The 18026-nt window shown below is 37.3% G+C and overlaps 1 protein-coding gene across 1 annotated transcript in view; it reads left to right on the top strand.

Moving 5' to 3' along the window:
- limd1a (LIM domains containing 1a) overlaps positions 1 to 18026 on the top strand; it is a 41912-nt gene that overhangs the window by 20539 nt on the left and 3347 nt on the right. The window contains exons 3-7 of the mRNA XM_089118227.1: positions 5981 to 6048; positions 9350 to 9412; positions 10243 to 10373; positions 13336 to 13387; positions 15920 to 15988. Of these exons, the coding sequence (XP_088974353.1) occupies positions 5981 to 6048; positions 9350 to 9412; positions 10243 to 10373; positions 13336 to 13387; positions 15920 to 15988 (383 nt within the window). The remainder of the gene's footprint in view (positions 1 to 5980; positions 6049 to 9349; positions 9413 to 10242; positions 10374 to 13335; positions 13388 to 15919; positions 15989 to 18026) is intronic.

Here is an 18026-nt window from a genome sequence, read left to right as displayed (position 1 = left end):
ACAGCATTTTATTGTCCAGCAAAAGTTAGTTTTTATTGACTCACTTCCCTTGCAAAGATCATTAGTTCTTAACTTAGGGGCCGCTAACACGACACCGATCTAACAGAAAACCCTTAACGCGCTCCAGACGCTCACTCGCACGACAACAGTGTCTGGTGGCTCGATAACGCAAGTCTTGAAAATTTTGGAAAAACGTTACATCCGTGTAAACTTCAAAAACGTGAATCTGTGAAACGGTGCATATTATTTGTTTAGTTATAGCTATGTGCGTTTGAATCAAGCGTGCCGCGCAAGCCCTGAAAAGTGAAGCCAGAGCGTCTCGATCGCCCCCTGGTGGCCGGTCCCAATATACCTCATAAACCCCGCCTCCCTGTGTTATTCAACGCCACGTGAGACCAAGTTAACCATTAAATCGATTAATTGGACAAATAGCCATATAATGATGCGGGATCAGGATTTTTCGAGTCCACATGTCATGTAATCTAGACTCGAGATCGGTCTCAAACACACAACTCTGCGATGCTGTTTGCGAATGTTCGTTGGAACGATGGTTTCGGGAAACACCGACTCGTTGAACTGCTGATAACGACAGAACTTGCGACCATAGTTGGCTTACGATGCTTTCGGGAAACACACCCCTGAACGGAAAAACTGTCTGCGAAGATCTTCACGCGGGACATTTGTGTTGGTGTGCACAGGCCTTTATCCCGCATCATTATATGGCTATTTGTCCAATTAATCGATTTTCCTGGAAAATAAGTTGCAACTAAAGCCTTATTCGCACGGGATTAGTATTACCTGGGGACCACGTGTGAATTTGAAATTACCCACCCACGTCTGAATTTCGTGTGGCGCATTCGCACGGGATAAGCGAAGCCTGTGATTTTACTCGAATTTACTGACTTATCTCCCGGATATGATATCGTTAGGCAATAGCTTTGAAATTTCTTTTCGTTATTATGTCTTGCCAGTGTTGGGGAGTAGTTAACTACAAGTAGCGATGCTACTAACTTAAGTAAATTTTTCAGTAGCTTGGCAGTAGCTCAGTTGCTTTTTAAACAGTGTAGCTTTTCCAGTAGCTAACTACTTTTTGCAGCAAGTAGCGGTGTAGCTCGAGCAAAAGCTACATTGCGTTTGTCGAGCCTGCGCGATGCAAGGATATTCTTCTTCTCGTTAGATTACAAACTCATTTTTTTGCCATTACCGCCACCTGTTGTTTAATCACGCGTCTTGCGGCTAACGCTTCACTAACCTAAAGAAGTGGGTTGACAGTCAGTGACACACCCATATTATGATTATCCATGATGGAGCAAGAGGTGACGGCAGATTTTGATGATGGAGAAACAAATAACATTAACTACCCATGGTCTTATTTGTCCAAGTTCAATCGGTATTTTTGAGAAAATGTTCTAAATGCAATTTATGTTGAATGTATATTTTGTTCTTGCAATGTTTTAGGCTATTTGTTGCAATTTTGCACTTTTGACAAACAGTCTGAGATATCTGAGTGCTGTGTGTAATAAAACAATACTTTATGAAATCATAATTGTATTGCATTGTTTTAAACACTAAATATTTCAATTAAAACATTCATCAGACACTTGTTCAGTTATTTATAATATATAATTTATAGCATGTTATAATAATAATAATAATATGTAATATAATAGTTATAATATGTTGTTCAAAAAGCAAAAGTAGTTTCAATGTAGCTAGCTACTTTTTGATAGTAACTTGTAGTGTAGCTAGCTACTTTTCCAAAAGGGTAACTTGACTGTAGTTTAACTACTTTAACTTACAAGTAGCTTGTAGCTTGTCAAACTACAGTTTCAGAGTAGCTTCCCCAACACTGTGTCTAGCTGTATATAATAAACAGAAGAATTGTCCTTACCGTATCCTGCTAAATATGTCATTAATCTCCATCTAATCGTTCTTAATTGCTCTTCTGATGGCATAGCTTTCTCTTTCTGCAAATTGTATAGTTGTACAAGCGATATGACCCCTCACCCAAAATACTATCAAAACACTCTAAATCAGCCTCTATTCTCCGCGAAAGATGGATAAAAAGGCGCAGATGAAACAAAAACCTTGAAAAAATTATATACGATCCGGCCAAATCACAGAGATGTCGATTCGCACGGGACTAATATTATCACAGGACCTCGGTGTTCGGCGAAATATAGTAGGTAATTTGCGGGGGAATTTTTACTTTACAAATTACAGACATGGCCGATTCGCACGGGACTAAGATCTCAGACAAACTCCGCAATTATTACAAATTACTACAGGTCACCGGAAAATACTAATCCCGTGCGAATAGGGCTTAAGTCGTACTGGGTCTAAATTGCATTGTTGAGTGGACAAAAACACAGTATGTTTCAAATGATAAAATCGCAACTTTTATACTTTTTATATATTATGATGAGACCGTATAAACATGATTTATTCTACAGTGATCAGACGTCTGCTGTGTGTCCTAGTTTTATGGTGTAACTTTGTATAATTTATTCCAAATTAGAATAGCAGTTTTTTCTGCTGGGGATTCATTTGGATCATCAAACCTCTAACACTTGTACACTCACACTGATCTCTCAGTAATGTCCTCTAGCAGAGCTCATGCTGTGTTTAGATCAGAGAGACTAGCACCATAGACTACACAAACGGCCCATATAAGGGAAAGTGAGAAGGAAAACAGCGCAAAGCCCCCATAATACTTAAAATCTCAACCGGCCAAGAAGAAATTCTTTGATTTCGGTCTTCTTTTTTTTTTTGGACATACTTCGTGGACCTCAGAAAAGTTGCACAGGACGTGACATAGGCTGATGAATCAACTAGTGCCGACATGCTCTTCAAGTACAATGGGGAAAAATGGGTGTAGGATTCACTTTGAAACAATGTTCATCGCTAGTGAATTACATGGAAAAGGCAAGTAACACATTGAATTAAATATTACATTAGAATAACTGATAGTGTTTTCATGAAAAACATACTTATCGAAAAATCATATTTAACAGTGTCTTAAAGGGATAGTTCACCCTAAAATGAAAACTCTGTCAGTAATTACTCTCCCTAATGAAAGTAAGACTTTCGCTCATCTTCGCAACACAAATGAAGATATCTTTGATTAAATCTGAGAGCTGGATCACTCCTCCATAGACGTCTAAGGGATCGAAACTTGCCGGCCCAGAAAAGTTATTAAAGACATCGTTAAAATGGTCCGAGTGACGACAGCGGCTCAATCTTAAGTTTATCAAGCGACGAGAATACTTTTTGTGCGCAAAAAACAAACAAAAATAACGACTTTATTCGACTATTCATTTTCTTCTCTGTGGGCCTCGAGTGAGTGTAACAGCGCAGCGCTTCTGGGTTGTACGTCACACAGCAGTTTCTGTGTGCACTCATAAATCTGTCCTCATTCCTATCAATTGTAAAACATACAAAATAAATCCAATGACCTTCAGTGAATATGTAAGTGTATAATCGTTTCCAGAACATGTTGACTACCATGGTAATTATAAAATATACTACTTTAAGACAAATTAGATGTTTTATTTGCTTATAGATTTTTTTGTGGATATCTGAGCTTGCTGGAGTCACTGTAAGCCTCTAAAATCCGTGTGTGTGTGTGTGTGTGTGTAAACTTCCAGTATATTTACTCTCATCTCCCTGGAGAAAGTTAAACCCGGTCCTGTGGTTCGCATCTTCCCAGCATTCCCTGTGATAGACGTCTGTTTCATCTGACACAGACTGATCTCTGTCTTTCTCACATACTGCTGATTTGATTTATTTAGCATACATGCATTAACTTAATCAAAAATAGCAGTTTTACATTTATATTGTTATAAGAAATAATGCTTTCAACATTAATGGAAACACTTCACTATAAGGTTCATTAGTTAACTGAACAAAACTACTTCAGCATTTATTAATCTTAGTTAATATTAATTTCAACATTTATTAAAGCGTTATTAAAATCAAAGGTTGTATTTGTTAAAATTAGGTGATGCACCGTGAACTAACATGAACAAACAATGAACAGCTCATTACATGTTAACTAATGAACATTGTTGTAAAGTGTTACCACATCAATAATAATGAGAAATGTTCTTTGAGCATTAAATCATCATATTAGAGTGATTTCTGAAGGGTCATGTGACACTGAAGACTAGAAAGTTCAGCTTTGATCACAGGAATAAATGACTAAATTAATTTTAATTGTATTTTCCCCTTATTTTTGATCATATAAATACAGCCTTGCCTTGGTTTCCCAAAGAGACTTCTTTAAAAAAACATTTAAAAAGTCTTACAGACCCAAACTTTTGAATGCTAGTGAATGTCTCAGCACTCAAACCCATTTCAAGTGGCTCGTGTGTCGGTGTGTATGTGGAAAAACACAAGCTGTGATGGTTTCAGCATTAGAGTAAACATTCATAATGCCAGCAGACTCATTCACAGCGGGCGTCTGGCTCGAAGGATTGGGCTTATAAGGGTTAACGGCCTGAACCCCCCTCTGCAGAAAATGTGAGGAATGTTCCCCTTTCCTGTGGGACGGGGTCTGTCTGAACGGGAAGGGTTTGTCTGTCTGTCTGTTGAGGTCCAGATCGGCACAGGCTGACACTTTCTTAATGTGTTTACTGTGTGTGTTCATTGGATTCAAAACCTTTCCCTCGCCTGCCCACAGTTTATTTTTTAACCTTGTTAAACATGTGTCAGATTCAGTTTGGTATTTGTTTAACAAGGTTTACTCTGAAGCGAGAATACTTAAGATTGTGACAGTGGGTGTGTTTAAATGTGCAATATTGTGTGATTATTAATTTTTGGTATGTTTTATCTTACCTCAAGGACATCCAAGATGTAGGTGTCTTTGTTTCCGCAGTATTTTCAATTTTGATATTTTTAGGTCAAAGCGTTCTTGTCTGTCAGTCATATAATGGAGGTCTATGGTCACCACCTCAAAGAGCATGCACAGAGAAGTCCAGATTAAACATGATTTAATGACTCGTAAATGTAAGTACACATTTATGGCCTAAGACACAAAACGAGCGGTTTGTGTGAGAAAACGAACAGTATTTATATCGTTTTTACCTCTTGTAACCACAGCCACGTCCAAGTGATCTGAGTTCGCGGGCGCTTTGTGGTTACAAGAGGTAAAAACGATATAAATACTGTTCGTTTTCTCACACAAACCGCTCGTTGCGTGTCTTAGGCCATCAATATGTACTTACATATACGAGTCATTAAATCATGTTTAGTTTGGACTTCTCTGTGCTGCTCTTTGAGGTGGTGACCATAGACCTCTATTATATGACTGACAGACAAGAACGGTTTGACCTAAAAATGTCAAAATTGAAAATACTGTGGAAACAAAGACACCTACATCTTGGATGTCCTTGAGGTAAGATAAAACATACCAAAAATTAATTTCAAAGAGAACTATCCCTTTAAGATGAAAGTGCGTTAGGTCATGTAATTGACTTGTGTCGGCCTACTTTTATTGAGAAAAGGTAATAAACGGTTTAAAGAAAATCACACCAGTATATAGTCAACTAAATCTAAAATAAAAAAAAACAAAAACATTTTCGTTACTTGAAACAAAATAAGCGTTAAAAAAAAGCTTAAAGCTGGTTGCCAAAGCAACATTTTTCATTTTTATTTATTTATTTGTTTGTTTTTATTTAACATTATACAGTAAATATACAGTATGTAGTACTAAATAACTAAAGATAAAACTGAAGTATAAAGTAATAAAAAGTATAAAGACAACATTTTATAAACAATATTGACAAATCTTTAACTAAAATGAAAATAAAAATAATAAAATACATCTGCATTACCCTGATGTCACCTTGCATATAATTGCAAAGAAATTTTGTTGTTTAAAATAAAATAAAATTGTTTTTATATATTTTTTTATAATTACCGATGTCCTGTAATGTTGCTGAATTGGTGGTCAAATGTGTGTGTTGTGTGTTCTGTGTAGGTCGGAAGCTCCGGGGAAAAGCCTTCTACTACGTCTGTGGGAAAGTGTTTTGTGAAGAGGACTTCCTGGTATGCCGTCTTCCCCTCTTCCTCCTCATGAAGTGCACATGTCCCATGACACCCTCATAGTTATCTCAGAAGAATGTGTCTAAAGTATGTTTAACAGTGATGGGAATAACGGCGTTATAAATCAATGGCGTTATCTTTTCCGAATAACTGTTTCCCCCGTTATTAATCTAACATATTTAATATTGGGGGCATCCAAGTTATTAGACATTTAATGTGTTTTTTTAAACGTTCGAATGCATTTTTTAAAATTCTTTCCCTGGTAATTAGTTACTTTTATTGATTTTTGATTTAACTCAGTTACTATTTGTGAGAAGTAACTAGACAATACAATGAGGCTGGTACTGACGATTCTGTCTGACCAATCAGTGATCTGCAGTGTTTCACGTCCTCTCGTAACCTCAACAGAGGTGGTACCATTTAAGCGAGCCGTACCGTACTGTACCATGCGGTGGAAAAGCGCCAGATTACAAATAGACCAGTGGGATCCAACAGTCTGACATTACTAGACTTTTTCTTTTACATATAATACTAAACAAAAATGATGAATTAGATTAATCAGCAAAGCAATTTGAGTGAAATTAACATGATTTGGTGAATGTCTCAGTATTTGATGTAAATTTTGAGCTTCAATGAAAGCAAGAAAATCTTTATATAGGGGAGCGCGGGGTTAAATGTAACATGGACCGTTTACATAGTTCGTCAGGATCAAGCAGGCTCTTTTTCTCTCGCGGCCAGAAGACGGTCTCCCGCGAATTTGCGGAAAGTTTTGATTATATTTGGTGACGATACTGGACAAAGAGTGTTTTGACACCATGAAAGTAATTTTTTTCATCATAGGTTTTTTTTCGGTTTCTGAGTTGGGTGTATACGTTTCCAAATCTAACTTTATATTGCCTTAATCACTGTCTTGTTGGCTCAAACATAGCACCGTTTTGAAACTTGTCAGCAATTCCTAGCGACTGTTAGCTAGGGTTAAAATATGTAATACACAGCGGGGTTAGTTGTAACACAGTGTTACAACTAAGCCGCCAAGTGTACAATGATAATCAAATGAAAACGGAGCCACACAACTTTTCAGGTTTGAGTATACATTTAACTTTGTTGGACTTATTTAAAATGTTTAAAATTTAGTCTACTATGAATGATCACTTGTTTATTTATTAAAAATATGGCCTGTTTTTAATGCAATAAACCCTTTAAAATTTTTATTTTAAGCTCATTTGTATTATTATTACTGTTATTATTATTATTATTAATAATAATTGTACATGCAGCTGCCACACACAAATCTAATTTAATTGCAATTACAATATTTATAATTTTATTTATTATTATGTATTGCAAAACTGTGCTCTTTTCTATGTCTCTATCCATGATATTGATCCATAATAGAAGGATGATTGGATGAGGGATGGATGTATGGATATCTGTCTATACAGATGCACAAACAATATCAAACTATACAAATAAAATAGTACTGAATTATGTGTGTTACACACAAGTGTTACAACTAACCCCTCTGTCTGTTACAATTAACCCTGCATATGGGGTAAGTTGTAACATTTGCACTTCTGTCACTTTCAGTCCAACTGTACAAAAATGGTAGGTCCTAGAAAAAAACTTGAAGTGTTCATTTGTAGCAGAGATGTGTATGTTGCTTTTGTAAAAAAAATATTAATCTAACCTAATTATTTTTTAATTAATTGAGCCAAAACCAAAATGCGTTAGGTTGTGCCCCGCTCTCCCCTAATCAATGTCACATATTTTTTTAATAAATTTGATTAGTAATACACAAATATTCCTTATTCAGTGAATGTCATAGCTTTTATTTTTATCTGATTTTTTTCAGAATCCTAAAAAAATTGTTTTGATTTTTGTAATACCAAAGGCGGCCATATTTGCAATATCTCTGGGCATCCAAGACCAAGTCCTAAATAATCGGGGGAATCCTGAAATCTTAAAAACTGCTGGCCGAGCATAAAATCTGACATGAACGGTCCTGTAAATGCAGTTTCTTATGCTCAAATAGTGTTAAAAAGCTTATTTTTCAGGCTCAACCAGCCTTAAAAGAAAATTAATATTATAATAAATAGAAATAAGTAATAAAATAGAAATAAGTGTTTCTATAGACCATTTTGCAAGATGTAAACACTGGTCCAGAAGCACGTCTTCCTGTTTCAGTTTTTTAACACTACATAAAAGCTGGGATAAAATACAACCAACAGAACATATTAAACTGAATCAAAACGTTAAACAAACATCTTTAAGATGTTTTCTTTACATGTGAAATAAAAACAGGAAGTGTTTCTGGACCAGTGTTGTTTACATCTTGTGAAATGGTCTATAGCAACCTCTAACAGCAGCTGCGGTGATGTCATGACTATACCCATCGATGATTGGCTCTATTGACATATTGCGCTTGGCCCTTTTCCCCATTCATAAGTCATATGAGTGCCACGTCTTTGTGTTTTGAAAGTTTTTGGTAACCCCCAAGGCCATTGAGTGAGTGTGTCGAGGGTTAGTTCACCCAAAAATGAAAATGTAGTCATCATTTACTCACCCTTATGTTGTTCCAAACCTTTATGAGTTTCTCTCTTCTGTTCAACATGAAAGAAGGTATTTTAAAGAATGGGTAACCCACAGATGGCGGCATCTCATAGTGTTTTCTCTTTTTTTTTTGGTGATCAACTCTAAATAACATCCACTCAAGCAAGCAGACAGGGAAGGGGGAGCAACAGACGTATTATCAATTATTTACCAATATGAAAGGAGAAATTTTTTTATATAGTCCAATATGTTGGAAGAAAACATTGGCTTGCATCAACGGTACTAGGTTTAGCCTTGTTAATTCGTGCTGTTGTACTTTCACAAGTCTCTATTTTGTAGAGGCTATGAATCCAATATGTTTTTACACACATGTCCAGAGTAAACCAGTTCTGTCCACGGTATTTTCTTCCTACTATGGAAGTTAACGGCTACCGTCAACCAACATTTGTGTTCAGCAGAAGAAAGAAACTCATACAGCTTTGGAACAGCATGATGGTTAGTAAACCTAAATGATGACCAAATGTTCATTTTTGGGGTGAGCTATCCCTTTAAGTATGCTAGATGTGTATAGTGTAACTGGTTGAACTGCTTAAAAAAGAGATGTTTCCCTTTCGGCCCGTTCAAATAGAGGTGAAACTTCATTCCAGACAGTAAAAATGCAGTATTAGAGGAGTGATTATGTCTGAGCTGTTAAAGTTGTGTGGGTTAGAGAAAATGAAGTGCTCACTTCTGTCCTCACTCTTTTCTCTAATAGTACTCTGGGTTCCAGCAGTCTGCCGACAAATGCAACGTGTGCGGACATTTAATCATGGACATGGTGAGTCTGATGTGCCGCCACACCCTGCGTTAGTCACAAAACCACTGGAGCCTGAGGAAAGCGTCGAGTTTGAGTTGATACAGCTCCTTATTAATATTATACAGTGTTCCTTTAGTTGATTTGAACTATTATATTAGTTGGGGTCTATTGTTTGATACAGTGTACTTATTGTGTTCATGTTGTGCTGCTGTTGTTGCGGTCAGGGACAGGTTTTGTGGTAAGATTTAATTACGTGCAGGTATTTTTTAAATACAAGTACCATGTAAAAACATGTATTGGACACATTATGTGTCAAATTATTCTTTTAAATGTGCATATTTGTTAAAGGCATTTTATATATTGGGTCTGATTAAGCCAGAGTCATATTAAAGGAGTAGTTCACTTTAAAAAAAACTTAATTTATAATTTACTCACCCCCATGTCATCCAAGATGTCCATGTCTTTCTTTCTTCAGTCGAAAAGAAATTAAGGTTTTTGACGAAAACATTCCAGGATTTTCTCCATAATAATGGACTTCAATGGGGTCCAAACGGTTCAAGGTCCAAACGAGAGTTTCAAAGGGCTTTAAACGACACCAGACGATGAATAAGGGTCTTATCAAGCGAAACGATCACTCATCTAAAAAATAAATAACAAAGTTTAAGTTTTATAAGCACAAATGCTCGCCTTGCTCTGTTCTGTGTGACTCTCCTGTTGGAAATCGTTCATAAAAACGAATCTTTTCGTTTGTTTCGTTCGTTGAATCAGCAAAAGAAAAAGAATCATTATCAGCAAAAGTGAACTACTCCTTTAACATGAGGAAAGGCATATCACGTGTTGTTCCTCCACAGATCCTGCAGGCGCTGGGAAAGTCGTACCACCCCGGCTGCTTCCGCTGTGCCATCTGTAACGAGAGTCTGGATGGAGTGCCCTTCACTGTGGACACGGAGAACAAGATCTACTGTGTGAAGGACTACCACAGGTGAGTTTTTAATCTTATATTTAAAGGGTTAGTTCACCCAAAAATGAAAATGATGTCATTAATGACTCTCCCTAATGTCGTCCCAAGTTTAAGATATTTTAGATTTAGTCCAAGAGCTTTCTGTCCCTCCATTGAACATGTGTGTACGGTATACTGTCCTTATCCAGAAAGGAAATAAAGACATCATCAAAGTAGTCATGTGACATCAGAATGTTTTGAAGCATCGGAAATACATTTTGGTCCAAAAATAACAAAAAACTGCGACTTTATTCAGCATTGTATTGTCTTCTGGTTCTGTTGTGGATCTGCGTTCAGTGACGCGGCTGACGTGTGTCTGGTGCGGCTGAGCTTCGTTTACAGTCTGAGGGAGACGCGCGCTGTACAAAACAATCTTCACACACATGTCTAAGGATTTCCACACAGAGGAAGACTTAAATTTTTTTGCCCAGCCATATTTATTTGAACCCGAATACACGGACGCACCACACACACGTCAGCCGTGTCAGTGTTTCCCCTACCATTGTTTTAACAACCCCGCCCCCCCTAAAATGCTGACGAAATCCAGTCATCAAAAAGGAAATTATTGTATATTTTCAAGGAATAAATAGAAAGCGGTTCAGTACACTTGAAATCAAATCACGATGTAGACTAGTGTGTGTGAATATTAAACCACAATGACTATTTAAATACGAATCCTGCTTGCCTTGTTGCCTTGTTAGGACGTATGACGCTTGCGCTGTTTTTTGAAGACAGAAATGCATGAACTTCCTCTCCAGGCTCTAGATCCACTCTGAAAGTCACTTTGTGATCATTTAACTGCTTAATTTGAGAAAAACTATCATCAGGACAAACACAAAGAACCTCAAAAGGTCTTCATGGCAACCCGTCAAAATAAAAGTTCGGTTTAACTTGACAGAAATATATTACTGTTGTACAGTAGAACTTAGATATGTCCTAATAATGTAATAATACACTAACACTAATCCAAATAAATTATGAATTTTTTAAACAAAACTGAATTTAAGGAAAAATCTATGTTTTGTTTTAACAGTAAATCTCATTGTGCAGCATGTTATTTGACAAAAAGTTTGATAAATGATAATTTGTGTTTTATGGCTGCATTTTATTACCAGCAAAAACACAAAATTAGTGTGAATTTTCATATATATTTAAAAAAAAAAAGTTAATAAAATATGATTTCAATTAATTACACATGCTTTTTGATTGCTAAAAAAATTACATGACCCCCCCCCCCCCCACCCACCCACCCCAACCAAAAAAAAAAAATAAGAATTGTAAATTTTGATCTCATGGTGACTAAGGTTTGCCTGGGAAAGCAAAGATTGAATAAAGTGAGCTATAAATGTCCTTCAGTTGATGGTGGATGTGTTGTGGAGGATTCTTTATAATTTCTTTCACATGCCTTTTCCTAGCAGTAGCTTGATGTAATGACATTTTATTGTGAGTTTTATTGGTGTTGAGGGGTGTGTGTGTGTGTGTGTGTCTGCTTTGCTGCACTGTAAATTCTACCCATGCATCCTTTGCCATGAGCGATTATTACTGTCGTTCCTGAACCTCAGTCAGGTGGTGACCATATGGAGATGAAATCAAACCGAGCCTTTCCACTCAGTCCTCTTTTCCCCTCGACTCCATCCAAACATATTTGAGCACGTATAAATGTCTGACTGTCTTTGATAAATATATGTTTCGAATAACAAAACATTAGGTGGTTTATGAGAGAGTCGTTGTATTATTCACTTAACCAGTTCCTATAAAAATGCTAATTCATTTCAAACCAAGATTATTATAGTTTTGCATTTTTCATTTGTTTTTATTTTTATTTCGTTTAGAATTCTTGTTTTCAAATTCAGTTGTTTTAATTTCGTTTTTAAAGTGGGTTTGCTTAGTTTTTATTTTTTGAAAATGCTTAGTTTTAGTTGAGTTTTTATTAGTTTTACAGGGGTTTTTTGTTGTAGTTTGGGTTATTTGACAGGGGCAAGACTCAAAAAGGTCAGAAAAGGAATTGTGTAATAATAACTCAACAAAAACATCATACAATTTTAGAAATATCTATTCAACAATAAAACCAGTACATAAAATGTAGCCTACAATGTGAAATTCCTTTACCTTACAAAATCCACAAGCCGTACCGAACATCTACACATCATCTATATAAGATTCACATCCTATAATAAATGTACCCTATTCAACACTCATCTGGACTGAAGCAGCAAACATTCGGTGTAAGAGTACAATAATGACATAACATTATTTAATATTTGAATCACAGCTTATAGAGTTTTGACACCGACAACCCAAGTGCATTTTACCTCAAATTTGCGACTAGTTAACTTTCTAACGAAGGCGCAATCGCTTCTCGGGTCGACGTTAACACGCTGACAAAATTAGAAATTAAAATATTTGTACACCACTTTTTAATGTGTGATTGTGTAAAGATGTTCACGAAACATCAATCGTTCGCACTTGCTTTCAACGTCGAACCCTCGTTTTCATGGAGGTGTGTGCACAGAGGGGAGGGGCTGTGTGTGTGTGCGTGCGTGCATGTGACAGACGGAGGGAGAGCAGCTGAACGAATTAATTATATATTACACTCTTAGAAGAAATGGTTCTATTTAGAACCAGAAATGGTTCCATCCCCCGCTTCATATATGGAACTCCAAAATGGTTCTATATAGAACCATTTTTTTGGGTAAAAGATTCTATTGGCCAAGTATGGAACCGCAGGGTTCTATATAGAACCAGAGGAACCCTTTTTTTAAGAGTGTATAGAACCTTTTAGGGGTTCCAAATACGTAGCGCTGATAGAACCTTTTCTTCTAAGAGTGTTTATATAATAAATATATTATTGTACTGTGGGAGACATGTGGATACCTTTTCTTTCATGGAAGCCATTTAATATATGATCTGTGTGATTAGTTTTCTCTCTTTTTTTTGTTTTCAGGGTTCTAGCACCGAAATGTGCAGCATGTAATCAGCCGATCCTGCCCTCTGAGGTAAGACAAATGGGATCTCATGTGTCTGAAACACCGTCTTGGGCATTTAGATGTGCCATATTCTCAGATTGTGTCATAGGCTACGTTCAGACGCTCAATCCAGATCCGATTTTTGGGCATATCGGATTTAAATCTGATCAGATTTAGCTAGTGTGAATGCCAAAAATCACATGAAATTTTTACACAACTGTTTCAAGATACACCCATAAGTGGTTAGAAATCCTATTTAAGGGTGGAATACCTAAGATTTTTGCATTAAAATATCCCAAAATCACAAGGCCAGTGTTATATATTTAGTTAAGATAACTTACAATATTCCAAATGTTTCAAACAATGTTTAAATCGCGAGAAAATTTAGATTTTAACCAAGGAAACGGGGCGTGTGAGCAGGGGTGAGCTAGGAGTCGCGAGTCAATCGAGTCATATCCGCGTTACCTCGGTTAAAAATCTAAAATTAAGCATTAAGACTTGCGCTGTGAACGGGTCAAAGTGGCACAAATCAAAATTGAAAAGACCAGATTTCATGTAGTTTGTGCTGTTCACGCAGTTATGAGAACAACAGTCACATATATGAGCAAAAGAATGGGATTTGGGCCTCATTTGCCTGCAGTTTGGCCACACGTCAAAGCAAAGCTCCGCCAATGCCAGTTTAGACTTATGATGTGTCTTTGCTTGATATGGGACAAGTAACCAAACAGTAGACCTTACAACTATCCTGAACATCTAGATCATTCCAGAACACTTAAAGCCTTCTTTAGGCCGCTTACTGAAGTTAATTCTGTTAGCATTGATAAAGAAGTGATTGCTGCTCAGTTAGGGCATGTGTGATTTGTTTAACCCCCGTCTATAATTAGAGATGACCCGCGAGGCATGCTGCGCTCCAACACCACGAGGAGAGCGAGAGCACCGATGAGAAACTCTACAGGAGTTCAAAGGATTGATTTGACTAGAAAAGATCAGAAAACAATAAGGATTATTTCACCCAAAAATTTCAAACCCTTATGTTGTTCAATTTTTCGGTAACACTTTACAATACGGGTGCACTAATAAGCATTAATTCATGCTTAACTAATGCACAGATAATACTGAATTAATGTGTAACTAATGATTATCTAAGCTATTCATTAATGATTACCACATTAGGAACTAATTAAGAGTCTGTAAGGTTAATGTATTAGTTCATACATGAGTTGTTATTAATTAAATATGTAATTGAGGATTAATTCCATAATAACGAATATGTTAATTACCAGAATGAGCCAAAGCCTTGTATTTCAACTTCCAGATATATGACAGGTACACTAATATGCATTAATACATGATTAATTACATCATTGTTAGTGCAAATTCATGTGCAAATTGCTACAATTACTAAATAACTAGTTAATAATGATGTGCCCCAACAAGTAAAGTCATAACATAATGATACCTTTGCAGATCATTAGCTAATGAATAATTAAAGCAGACAACTGGAAGTTGAAGTGCATAGCTTTGACTAATTGTGGTAATTAACACATTAATTTACACTATTACTTAATAAAATATGTTATTAAGGAATTAATACACAATGACACATTGAATTAATAGCAATTCATGTATTACTTCTGTATTACTACTGTGATCTATTAATCATATAGACTCTTTATTAGTTGCTGATGCAGTACTCATCAATTAATGGTTAAGTTCTTCATGAGTTATACATTAACTCTTTCTTTTTCCATTCAACAGCAGTTCATAGTGCCCATGGCTAAATAACGACAGGATTTTTTGGATTAACTATTCCTGTAATAGCAACAAGCATCAACCAAGCCAGGCTTATTGGAAATAAACATCTCTACCTACATTTCTGCAAGGCTACAAAAACTTAGACCTAACTATACATGCGGTTCCCAGCTGAAATAAACACTCAGATGCAGTAAAACGGATAAATATTTGGCATTTTCAAACAAATTATGATTACAGGTCCAGATTATGAGTTAATGAAGACTTGTTTTGCAGTTTTTAGACAAAAACATTTTATGGCAGTTGTTATATCTGTTTCTGTAGTGTGTCAGTAGAAAACATCACTCTACATTTCCAAACATTCCTTTTACCATTATTTGTAATAATCCAGTGAGATTTCTGAATGCACAAGGAGTCTATGATCTGATCCCAGTATCATCGAGTCAATCTGCGATCACGTGAAGAAACAGAAAAAACTGAGACAGACTAAATCCAGAAGAACTGCATTGAAGAAGATGCTAATGTGCCCAAGACTTTTGCACACTTCTTACACGGTTGCTCACCTGGTATGGCATTGCATTTGTGATGTCCCCAGGTACGAGTCCTGTGAACTCATGATAAAAGAGCTGAAAGCCTGATTTTCGATGAGCCTGGGTCGGCATTCACACACAGTGAACGAGGGAAATGATTTGTATTAGTTGTTTGTCAATTGTTGAAACAGCAGAGAGTTCTCATCGTGTGGTGTGTGTTGTGAAAAGCTGTGTTTGTCCAGATATTTGTCATAATCTCACTAGTTGTTTACTCCCACAGGGATCTGATGAAACCATTCGAGTGGTCTCCATGGACAGGGACTATCATGTGGAGTGCTATCACTGTGAGGTGAGTTGAGCTTGGAGAGTCAGAAAACGGCGCAAGTCTCGCAAGATTTAGTGTCATTCACAATGGTCATATGATGCTGTTTTATTGCGTGATAGAGTAGGTTAACATTAGCCTGCCGTCGTCATACTCAGATGCTAGTCAGACTGTGACCCTGATGCTGCTCCATTGGGCTGTGATTATGGGGCGTTTCAACCATAGACTGTAAAAAATATAGACAAAGCGTCTGTGACGTCATATGGGCGGCGCCATCTTGGAAAATCTTTTGAAATCCTAACCCCACCCACCTTCTGGCCAATCCATATATGGGTAAAAGGGGCGGGCTTTGTGAGCTATCGGCACTGTTATAAGATCGACTGCCAGACTCGGCTACTTCTTACAGTCAGTACTATTCTTATGTTGAAACTCCTTTTCCTCGATTTACTGAAGCCTATATGTAAAACACATTTGGAGCTTCATAGCTCACTCATAGGCTGAGCTGCGGCAACTGCACATCCTCGCGAGCTCGCAGATCAGTGTATACTTGTGTTACATTTATTCATTTGGCAGACGCATTTATGCCTGGTTAAGATAGCCCGATTTTGGCACGATCCGTTTGACGTAGAGTGTCGAGGGGATTCGTAAACGACAACGGCTGTCGGGACGCAAGATTCAATCGTATCATCTCGTATTGTGTGTCATAATGGGCGACAACCTACGTCGCGTCTACAATGCTTCACGACATCACGACAAAAAGATTAACATGTTTAATTTTTTTAACGGTCGTCCATGACGGTCCAGTCACATCCCTCACGAAAGAGAGACGATGGTGCTAACGTTAAAACTGAAAGTAAAATATATAAGAAAACAATATAATATTACTAATAATACTGTCCTCTTCGAGCAATCCAGGAATACAACAACACTCTGTTTGTTTACGTTCGTTTCCAGAAGTCACTCGCTACTAGTTTCGCCTTCTCGATGACATCACGCGCCTCGCGAAAGACGGCATGCGATGACTGGTCAGGAAGCAACGTGTAGTCTGACATGCGTCTTGTCCACGACACGACAAAATTTTAGGAGTCAAAATTGCGTAACATCGTAACAGAAAAAAAAAATCGTGTAATCTGAACCAGGCATTACCGTGTTTCAAACGTCAGTTATAGCCATGGACAAAGTACCTCAGGCGCTAACTTAACTGAGGCGATTTAATGCTAACTGTTGCAGCGCCACTGCCCATAAACACTGATGCTAAATAGTGCTAACTACGTGAAATAGTAGTGGAATGTCACTTAACGGAAATAATGGAGCGAAGTCCTCCTACAGTGTCAGTTAGTGCAGTTTATAGCAGAGCAACCCATTTTATGTACGATATTTCACTACAAATGTTCAGAGGTGGTATGATGTGTTGTCAGATCATGGCCGAGACGTCAAATTTCAGGAATTCCACTCGGCGCAGCCCTTTATCAGCTGTCAATCAAGCTGTCAATCAAAAGTGAACACTCCCTTATTTGTCGTACATTTTATATCTAAATATGATCTAAACTAACGAGTTAGAGAAAAACTCAGCTCCCTCACAGTCGTCAGGCACTCGGAGCCTATCGAATCATACAATAAAAGTCCATGAGACCAACCTGTATAAACATGAATTTATGCTGTGAAAACGGACATTTCAACATGCGGTCTATGGATATTTGGGACCTTCCTCCAGCGGATTTTCGATGTATCGCAGTTTTTCGCACTCCCGGGTAGGCTTATTTTCAGATTAGATTGTTGCCGCTTGGTTTCAACCCAACCAGGGAAGAAAATGCCTCTGGGCTCAATTGGATCGCTGTTCTCTGTTCCTCTTTTATAATGAATCCGCTGTCTACACCTATAACAGACGCGACGGCTGAATCTACACGTCTCAGTTCTTCAACGGCGGCCATCTTGGTCCGAACAACTTTGATTCGAGCATACTTGCTTCACAATGGATCAAGTCCAGATTATTTTTTTACAGTCTATGGTCCAGACTGAACTTCCCAACCTCCCAACAAAAAATGTTGTAGGCGGGACTAAACTC

This window comes from Pimephales promelas, chromosome 12 (assembly GCF_988280905.1).
Source record: "Pimephales promelas chromosome 12, fPimPro1.hap1.1, whole genome shotgun sequence".
In the NCBI taxonomy this organism is placed as follows: Eukaryota; Metazoa; Chordata; class Actinopteri; order Cypriniformes; family Leuciscidae; genus Pimephales; species Pimephales promelas.
Note: the sequence above shows the minus strand (reverse complement) of the source record. Positions and strands in the feature narration are given on the sequence as shown.